Source organism: Bufo bufo, chromosome 3, assembly GCF_905171765.1.
Source record: "Bufo bufo chromosome 3, aBufBuf1.1, whole genome shotgun sequence".
NCBI lineage: Eukaryota > Metazoa > Chordata > Amphibia > Anura > Bufonidae > Bufo > Bufo bufo.
In genome coordinates this window covers 157,887,436-157,898,511 of record NC_053391.1, presented here as the reverse complement: position 1 = coordinate 157,898,511, position 11,076 = coordinate 157,887,436, and the positions used below count along the sequence as shown (strand labels likewise).

Sequence of the window (11,076 nt, the reverse complement as noted above, 5' to 3'; positions counted from 1 at the left end):
AGAATATACCATCGGATTTGAGTTTTCACGATCTAACTCAGATCCGATGGTATATTCTAACCACCAGGCGTTCCCATGGTGATGGGGATGCTTGTGGGGAGGAGTAAGCCAAAGGGGTTTAACTGTACTGATTGGAGAGAAAAAAAAAGACGAATATTAAAAAAAATGTCAAAAAGGATATATTCGCTATAGTGCTATATATTCGTTTTTTAGAATATTCGTCTTTTTTCAACATCTAAAGTCATGATTCCTCCCTGCTTCTTGCTTGTGGGCCAATGACTCATTGACCCACAAGCATTTTAAGCAGGGAGGAATAATTTGTTCAGATGTAAAAAATGACGAATATTCGATATAACGAATATATAGCAGTATATTTGTAATATTCGTGAATTATCGAAGTTGCGATATTCGCAATTAATATTCGCTATTCGAATATTTACGCTCAACACTACTAATCACTATGTCACCTTGCCACTCTGTGGTCTCCTCATGCAGCTGCTACCTTAACACTAATACTATGTCACCTTGCCACTCTGTGGTCTCCTCATGCTGCTCATACCTCCACTCTATGTCACCTCGCCACTCTGTGGCCTCCTGATGCTTCCACCACCTCTACACTTTGTCATTGTGCCACTTTGTGGCCTCCTGATGCTGCCACCACCTATTGACTCTATGATTGGCCCACTCTGTGGTATCCTCATGCTGTTCCACCTCACCAATATGTCACCTTGACACTCTGTCTACTCCTATGTACCTTTACTCTAATTCACCTTGTCACTCTGTGGTCTCCTCATGTGGCCGCCACCTTAACACTATGTCACCTTACCACTTTGTGGTCTCCACATACGGCTCCTTCCTCCACTCTATGTCACCTTGCCACTCTGTGGCCCCCTGATGCTGCCGCCACCACCACACTATGTCACCTTGCCACTTTATGGCCTCCTGATGCTGCCACTACCTACAGACTCTGTGATTGGGCCACTCTGTGGTCTCCTCATACTGTTCCACCTGACCACTGTGTCACCTTGCCACTCTGTGGTCTCCTCATGCGGCTGCCACCTTAACACTATGTCACCTTGCCCCTCTGTGGCCTCATGATGCTGCTGTCACCTCCACACTATGTCACCTTGCCACTCTGTGGTCTCCTCATGCTTTTCATACCTCCACTCTATGTCACCTTGCCCCTCTGTGGCCTCCTGGTGCTTCTGCCATCTTTACACTTTGTCATTGTGCCACTTTGTGGCCTCCTGATGCTGCCACCACCTACAGACTCTGTGATTGGGCCACTCTGTGGTCTCCTCATGCTGTTCCACCTCACTAATATGTCACCTTGCCACTCTGTCTTCTCCTGATGCTGCTCCTATGTACCTTTACTCTAATACACCTTGTCACTCTGTGGTCTCCTCATGTGTCCGCCACCTCCACACTATGTCACCTTGCCACTTTGTGGTCTCCACATGCTGCTCCTACCTCCACTCTATGTCACCTTGCCACTCTGTGGCCTCCTGATGCTGCCGCCGCCACCACCACACTATGTCACCTTGCCACTTTATGGCCTCCTGACGCTGCCACCACCTACAGACTCTGTGATTGGGCCACTCTGTGGTCTCCTCATGCTGTTCCACCTCACCACTATGTCACCTTGCCACTCTGTCTATTCCTGATGCTGCTCCTATATACCTTTACTCTAATTCACCTTGTCACTCTGTGTTCTCCTCATGCTGCCGCCACCTCCACACTATGACATTGTGCCACTCTGTGGCAACCTGATGCTGCCACCACCAACAGACTTTGTGATTGGGCCACTCTGTGGTCTCCTCATGCTGCTTCCACCTGACCACTATGTCACCTTGCCACTGTGTGGTCTCATCATTCTGCTCATACCTCCACTCTATGTCACCTTGCCATTCTGTGGCCTCCTAATGCTGTCGCCACCTCCACACTATGTCAGCTTGCCACTCTGTGGCCTCCTGATGCTGCTGCCACCTCTACCCTTTGTCATTGTGCCACTTTGTGGCCTCCTGATGCTGCCAACACCTACAGACTCTTTGATTGGGCCACTCTGTGATCTCCTCATGCTGCTTCCACCTCACCACTATGTCACCTTGCCTCTTTGTGGTCTCCTCATGTGGTTGCCACCTCCACACTATGTCACCTTGCCACTCTGTCTTCTCCTGATGCTGCTCCTATGTACTTCCACTCTATGTCACCGTGTCACTCTGGGGTCTTCTCATGCGGCCGCCACTTTCATACTATGTCACCTTGCCTCTCTGTGGTCTCCTCATGTGGCCACCACCTACACACTATGACACCTTGCCACTCTGTGGTCTCATGCTGCTCCTACCTCCACTGTATGTCACCTTGTATCTCTGTGGTATCCTTCTGCTGCTACTATTTCCACATTATGTCACCTTGCCACTCTGTGGTCTCATGATGATGCTGTCATATCCACACTATGTCACCTTGCCACTCTGTGGTATCCTCCTGCTGCTGCTATCTCCAAACTATGTAATCTTGCCACTCTGTGGTCTCCTGATGCTGCTGCCATATCCACACTATGTCACCTTGCCACGCTGTGGTCTCCTGATGCTGCTGTTATCTCCTCACTATGTCACCTTGCCACTCTTTGGTATTTTCCTGCTGCTGCCATATTTACACTATGTCACTTTGCCACTCTGTGGCTTCCTGATGCTCGCGCCACCTCCACACTATGTCACCTTGTAATTCTGTGCCCTTCTAATGCTGCCGCCAACTACAGCCTCTGTGATTGGGCCACTCTGTGGTATCCTCATGCTGCTTCCACCTCACCACCATGTCACCTTGCCTCTCTGTGGTCTCTCCATGTGGCTTACACCTCCACACTATGTCACTGTCACGGTAGGTAAGCAGGGAAATAACCAAACACAGGGAAAACAAACAGATGACTAGGCTCAAAAGCTAGGGAGAAATGGGTCACCTCCTAGCGATCCCTAACGCTTTCCCTAAACTGCTGTGCACATGTGCATACCCTAATAGTGGATATGCACATGCCCTCGTGCCTAAGCCTATACACCCTGGGAAAACCCTGAGCAGTAGGGAAAAGGGAAGAGATGACCTGCTTCTTCAAACAGGAGGAAGCAAGCGTCTCCCTAGAGGCCTAGTTAAAAGGCACAATGGGAAGAAACAGAGAGGACTTATCTTGAGCTGAGCTGAGCTGAGCTGGAGCAGACGATCCACAACACATCCAAAGCCCATAGGAATAACTATAACCTGCACAGGCCACTGGGGGAAGGAGGAATAAATAGCCTCGCTAACAATCAACCCAGTACACCTGAGGGAAGGTGGATCCAGCTCAAACCCAAACCAAAACAATGAGAAGAGTCAGACATGTGCAGCCAGTCTGACAGATCTCCGCACATTCACAGGGCAAGGCGTGACAGTACCCCCCCCTTCTATGGGTGACCTTTGGACACCCCGGATCAACTTTATCCAGGTGTGCCCTGTGAAAGGCCCTCACCAGGCGGCTAGCACTAGCATCAGAAGCCGGAATCCACATTCTTTCCTTGGGACCGTATCCCTTCCAGTGCACTAGGTACTGGAGGGAACCTCAAAGAACACGTGAGTCGAGAATCCTAGAGATTTCAAACTCTAAATTGCCAAAAGTACATTGGATGTCAGATATTTTTTGGATGCACACACTTTAAAATGGAGATGTGGTGTAGCTAATGTCACTGTCCGCAGTGGACATCGTCTATGTAAAATGTACACTGGATCTCACAGATATTTTTTGGATGCGCACACGTTACACTGGAGATGTGGCACAGCTAATGTCAATGTCTGCAGCGGACACCTACTACGGAAAAAGGACACTAAATGTCACATATATTTTTGGGATGCGCACACTTTACACTGGAGATGTGGCACAGCTAATGTCACTGTCCGCAGCGGACACCGTCTATAGAAAAAGGACACTGGATGTCACAGATATTTTTTAGATGCGCACTCTTTACACTGGAGATGTGGCGCAGCTAATGTCGCTGTCTGCAGCGGACTAACTATTGCACGCTATTTAGATATTGCTGCCACACACAACAGTCATTAAAAGGACTTTTGGGTCTGTAAAGCTTTAACTATTTAGTGCAGGTTGCGCTAAAAATATATATTACTGCTGCCACACACAACAATAGTCTTTAAAAGGACTTTTGGGTCTGTGAAAAGTTTTTCTAATAAATATATTCGCATATCACTTCCTACACTGTCTCTCCCTTCCTCAGCGCAGCTCTACCTGACTAAGACTGAGCCGAGTGCTATATATATATGACGCGTTGCGGCCAGCCAATCATTACAGTGAGGGCAGTACTTACCTGCAAGTTTATTGGCTGCGTAGCAGCCAAGAAACGTGCGGGGTGGAGATGCGAGCATTGCACTCGAGCACGCGCGGTATTCGGCCGAATACCGCCATGTGCCGAGCATCGAGATGCTCGAGCCGAACTAGTGTTTGGCCGGGCATGCTCGATCAACACTAGTCTTTAAATATTGTAACACTAGTCTTTAAATATTGTACATTGGCAATCAACCCGGAAAATAAAGGGTTTTAAGGGCACACTATTTTGTTGGTCAGTGTACAGTATAATGCATAGCTCCAGAGAAAAACATTTCTGACTGTACCCCCTGTACAGTCAGAAATGTTTTTCTCTGGGGCTATGCATTATACTGTACTCTGACCAACAAAATAGTGTGCCTTTAAAAGCACTTATTTTCCTGGTTGATTGCCAATGTACAATAATTAAAGACGTGTGTAATTGTGTATGTCATGTCAGCCACCACCCTGCTGTTCCCTGAGGGTTTGGATGCACATCACTTACTATGTAATCAAGTGTTCTGGTAAACAGAATCCTCCTCAAGTTGCGGCCTGTATGCTCCTGCCTAGCCCTCCAGCAACTGTCTCCTTAGGAATTGTTCATACAGAACCAAACTGAACTGGAAGTGCAGGAGCACACAGTCAGGACTGGAACACAGCGGGAACACAGGCAGTGATAGCGCAGAATAAATACAGGCAAATCATTGAATCTCAAATCTGAACTACAATATAGCTTATCCCATCAACATGTGCTCCTCGAAAGAACTTGAATTTCCACAAATACTTTTTGAATATTGTCATGGATTTTTTATCTCAAAGGTAAGTACATGAATGCATTTTTAGATAATAGAGAAAATAGTGGCTCACCCCCTCATCAACAGGACCCAGGTGCTTTTGTTATTAAACCACCCTAAGGTCCTACCATATTTAGAAGTAATGTGATTCAGAATTTAACAGGCACTCTGTCACCTGGAGCTGCACTTGAAGCAAGTTTTGTTAGTATATAACGTACTTTTTTATTGAATTAAAATATGTAACACTTAAAATAAAAATAAGAAATATCTATCAAAATACATAAAAATGGCAGCGTAAAAAAAGAGTAAAAAATGGTCCATCATAGGACAGTGATCCTGCAATACAAAATCCTGCCAGTAGAGGGCGGAGGAGAGATACTTCACAATTGTAAAACTTCTTCACAGTCCTAGAATTTCATCCAATAAGCTGAGTACATCCTGATAAAAAAGTAATAAAAGTAATTTAACAATCAAAGAGGCATGGTTCAACATTTAGTAGACATGATTTTTCCTTTTACAATTGCAGTCTGTTCATGATTTTTCACTCTCCATTCAAAGATGATATGTCGTAATATGATAGTTATTTTTAGTTATTGTTGAATCTTAGATATTAGTTGATTTCAGTTCATTGATAGTTAATTGTAGGAAGATGAAACCCAAATACAGGTATATCGTTTTTGGAAACAGCTATATCGCTGTATCAGAATGCTGGCTGCTGGTACGGAGAGTTGTAATAAATTTGTTAGTGTGTCTCCAAGCAAATGCCATGTTATTAGTATATGTCCCAGATAGATAAATAATAGTTGTACTTTACCGTAATGGCGATTACCAGGTGATGAGCTGGCGCTGAAGCACTAGTGTTTTACTCACCGAGGCTTGCTCTTGTGTGTATGGTATTCCGCTGCTGGTGATCTGCTGCGCAGCGTGTCACCTGTTTTTTCGGTGTCTCACGTGGCGTCCTACGGGTTAGATGCTTGTGCCGGGCTTCTATTACATCGCGCTTTAAGGACTTCTATTAGGGTGCGCTTCACCTGGATGTCTTTGTTAGAAGAGTGGGTTACATATTATATTGTTGCTCCTGTCTCTATGTTCTCAAATCAATTATTACCATACGCGTTTCGGAGCGCCCTGCTCCTTCATTAGTGGCTGGCTATCATTGTATTTCTTGTTCGCGCTCTTATAGACTCCATATAGGGTGGAGCAACGTGTAATTAAAATAAAAAAAGTGGATAAAAGGGTGGATAAAAAGGTGGAATGGATCTTCTTTTAATCATACTTTTATATAGAGATCCAGATTGTCATCATATATAAAATATAGAGTAACATATAACAGTAACATTAGAATAATGGTACGTATAATAATAACAGTAATGATGCATTTAAATATCTCTTATCATATCTTTCCATCTTGTTTTACATCAAATGTGGAATATTATAGAAAAATATTCAAGTATAAATGAAGCTGCAAGCACAAATGGGGGAAATGAATAAGAAGATGAAAAAAATGGAATTGCGTTTTAGCTGCGTTTTTAATGCTTTTTTTTCTTTTCACTTTTATGCGTTTTTAACATAACTATATCCTCCATAGTTTGTTGAGCTCATATCAGTCTTTCTACATTGAGTGCAGTCAAATTAATGGTAGTTGTAGTGTTGTTTCAGGCTTGAAATCAGTTGGGGGATATATATGCTTTATATATCTAGATATTGAAGATTCTTTGGTATGATAGCCAGAGTACTAACAATGGTTCCTATGCCTGCCAAGCTTGATAGTTTATTAGACCCTGCCAGGTGTGAGGTATAATAGGCTGAATATTAGTCCAAAATGACAGGTATGGGAAACCAGCATCTGCAGACAGCTGTTTTGGGGTGATTTCCCCTCATCAGTGCAGAGCAGAGAGTACTGGCTTAACTGGGTGAGAGGCCAAAGTCAGAAACAGCTATCTGCAGATGAGATGCTGGCTTATTTATTATCCATTTATTATCATGTCTCAAGACTTAGTTGAAGGGTCGAACATTGACTTTTTAGGATAGCTTATAGGATAGCTGCCTTAGGCCTCTTTCACATGAAAGATACGCATTGTGTCAGGATGCGTTCAGAGACACTCGCACCATTTCGCAAGCAAGTTCAGTTCAATTTACAAACATCTCCTAGTAACCATCAGTAAAAAACACATTGCACCCGGATTGCATCTGGATGCAATGCATTTTTCACTGAAGCCCCATTCACTTCTATGGGTCCAGGGCTGCATGAAAAATGCTGAATATAGAACATGCTGCGATTCTCACGCAACACACAAATGATGCGTAAAAACAACTCTCATGTGCACAGATCCATTGAAAGGAATGGGTCAGGATTCAGCGTGGGTGCTATGCGTTCACTTCATGCATTGCACCCACGCAGACAACTCGCTTGTGTGAAAGGGGCCTTACATCTGATGATTAGAGGCAGAACTTGTTAAGAGCTCATTTGTATCCCTTTCTTCCTATTTAATACATGCACTATACATGGGAGATCTACTATATATACTATTACATATGTGCTATTTGCAAGAGATCTTCTCTATATACTATTACATATGCCCTATAGGCAGGAGATCCACTATATATACTATTATATTTGCACTATAAGCAGTGGATCTACTGTAACCTATGGTACCGGTGTCTGGTCCTATAGAACCTGTGTCTGCTCACTGTAATACAGGAGAAGGGGGCTCTGGTATATTGTTTGTGCCTGGTCACAGAATATACACCAGAGTCTGCTTCTGCTGCAGTATAGTGACCAGACACAACAATGCACTAGAGTCTGCTCCTCCTTTATCTTGTTACTGTAAGGACTTGTTCACGCAACCGTGCCGTGTTTTGCAGTCCGCAAATTGCGGATCCGCAAAACACGGATGTCACCTGTGTGCCTTCTGCAATTTGCGGAACGGAACAGTAGGCCCATTATAGAAATGCCTATTCTTGTCCGCAAAACGGACAAGAATAGAACATGCCTCATCATTTTTGTGGGGCCATGGAACAGAGTAACGATGCAGACAGCACACAGAGTGCTGTCCGCATCTTTTGCGGCCCCATTGAAGTGAATGGGTCCGCACCTGAGCCGCAAAAAACGCATCTCGGATGTGGACCAAAACCACGGTCGTGTGAACAAGCCCTAATACAGGAAGAGCAGACTAGTGTATTGTTTGTGTCTGGTCACAAAGGCTACCTGACCAAGTTGCATATTATATGTGGAGTTTCATATGGAAAAACCTCAGTGTAACGCCTCATGCACACGGCCGTTGTTTTAGTCCGCATCCGAGCCGCAGTTTTGGCGGCTCGGATGCGGACCCATTCACTTCAATGGGGCCGTAAAAGATGCAGATAGCACTCCGTGTCCTGTCCGTTGCTCCCTTCTGTGGTCCGCAAAAAAAATATAACCTGTCCAATTCTTGCTCGCGCTTTTCGGACAAGAATAGGCAGTTATATTAAAGGCTGTTTTGCGGATCAGCGATTTGCGGACCGCAAAATACAGAACGGTCGTGTGCATGTGCAATGAGCTGGACCGGGGTATGCACTCTGACGCCAAATTATGCAATGGCTGGGTCAGGTGTAGGTGATAGTCTATAGTTTTGTTTGTGACGCCAATTGCAGCGTGCGCAGGGTAAAATCACAGGGCCCTCCAAGGTGTTATATCTCACGCACCAGGTTAGGAATGCCAGAGTGGTGTAATGTCTTTGTATGGTAGTGGTAATTGTGTCAACGGTGTCTCCTACCTGGGTACAGCTGGACTCCTGGATCCTGGCTCACTTGCAATAAATTGAGTGTAGTGCTCGTAGGAGTAATAGAGGAATTTGCAGCAGAAATTAAGATCCAGACCTTTGGTGAAGTTCAAACTTGTCTTTACTGATTATAACTTTCATGCAAGCAAGATACAGCTTTAGTCTTAGGTCCCAGCAGGTATTGGCAATGGTTGGCAGGAATTTATCTTCTGCTCTCTCATGTACCTGGAGCTTGCAGGAAAGGACATCTGCTTGTTAGCTCTAAACTGTGGCAGGAATCTGGCTTCTGCACTTTCTATCTTCTGCTGTGTGGGGACTGACTAGCTGAGGAGGAATATGGCTTCTCCTGGGTCTCTGGACTTTACTCACAGTTATCTTCACAGGGTATGCTTTCTTCCTGGAACTGGAGTTGTCTGCTTGCTTCTTCCAGCTAAGGCTGCAGGGCTCAGGCTGGGGATTTGATCAATGTCTCAGGGGGACTCCTGAAGACTAACACACAGCTTTTCCCAACAGTAATGGCTGGCACACTGACTCTAACTTCCTTCCTTACCCATGAGGCAGGATGTGGGCACAGCCCACACTGCTCACAGAGGGGGGGGGGGGGGAAGCTAAGCTGGAATGAACTATTCCAGCCTAGGTGTACTAAACTGAAACTAAATACTTACTAACACATTGCTGCCACCTGCTGGTGAACATGGAAATTACAGCAATATACATTTAACATGGTTTATAATGCACAGTTTACAATACACAAACATAGTACTGCCCACAGGGGTTTGAAATACAACCAATCAATCCGTACAATAAACACAGACACTCCCACACAAAATCCTCCTCTCCGCCTGTGATGAGATTACTGAATACAATGGCGAATATAATTATCACAGGCAGAGAAATACAGTTTTATAAAACATATCACAGGAACCCCAAAACATGCAATAACCCCATAAAAAGTATACCGGGGGATCTGGGTGAACCACATATCCAAAATTCACCCAGATCCGTTCAGTAGTTTGGAAGATACAGTTTAATGCAGATTCTGCAGAACATATACAGGCTTTATAAAAAATAATTACTGTATAATGTGTCCCCTGCTGTATAGTTTAAAACTACTGCCCGATGTCTTTGCGCACCAAATACCGGCGAGATGGCACCGTGTAGAAAAGTACAAACAGTGTCTGTGAGTTAAAATGGCCGCCATCCATTGTTCTCACCATGTGCTTCATCCATTCAGACTAACAGGGTAAATAACAGTTTTGTAACAGTGCTCCCTTTTTGTGGAACACTCTGGCAGACACTGTCTGACCCCTTTTCGGAGCAGACTAAGGCTGTCCAGACCGCTGGTTATGCTGGGCTGAGGTCTGTTTGTCTGGACAACCCGTCGGCGTTGCCATTCTGTTTCCCAGGTCTGTAGGTAATGGTGAAGTTGAAGGGTTGTAACGATAAACTCCAACGTAAAAGTCTGCCGTTATCCCCAGAGACCCGGTTTAGCCACACCAACGGGTTATGGTCTGTAACCAGAGTGAACTCTTGTCCATACAAATAGGGAGTCAATTTCTTTAGTGCCCACACCAAAGCCAAACACTCTTTTTCTACCGCTGCATAGCTGACTTCGCGCGGCAGGAGCTTACGGCTGATGTAGGCAACTGGGTGCTCCCCTTCGTCTTCGCCTACTTGGCTGAGGACAGCTCCCAGCCCGAACATGGAATTCATTAGCTGCAAGTACTACCTTCAAGTACTACATTAAGTACTAGTAAAGAGATATTGCAGGAGACTGAAGAGATTCAAGAGATACTGCAAGAGATTGGCTTAGAGTCTCCAACTGGCTCATCTGTGTTGTTTTTGCTGATCATTGCTTGAGAAGAGGTAAGGAATTTGGTCAGGTGTTTGCTATTGTGCGTTTGCTATTGAGCCTAGCTCACTAAGGTGTTACATTTGTTGCTGGGGGAGGAGTTTGGGAAGGAGTGTGTGTATATATAGAGACAGACTCATTAGCTGGCCTAATTTATTAGCTGCAAGTACTACCTTCAAGTACTACATTAAGTACTAGTAAAGAGATATTGCAGGAGACTGAAGAGATTCAAGAGATACTGCAAGAGATTGGCTTAGAGTCTCCAACTGGCTCATCTGTGTTGTTTTTGCTGATCATTGCTTGAGAAGAGGTAAGGAATTTGGTCAGGTG

The 11,076-nt window shown here is 44.8% G+C and overlaps 1 protein-coding gene across 1 annotated transcript in view; it reads left to right on the top strand.

Annotated features, from left to right (window-relative positions):
* The first annotated feature begins 4,914 nt into the window (after nt 1-4,914).
* The window catches only part of LOC120993678 (acetylserotonin O-methyltransferase-like), a 350,706-nt gene continuing 344,544 nt past the window's right edge, over nt 4,915-11,076 (top strand). The window contains exon 1 of the mRNA XM_040422157.1: nt 4,915-5,158. Within this exon, the coding sequence (XP_040278091.1) occupies nt 5,087-5,158 (72 nt within the window). The 5' untranslated portion in view covers nt 4,915-5,086. The remainder of the gene's footprint in view (nt 5,159-11,076) is intronic.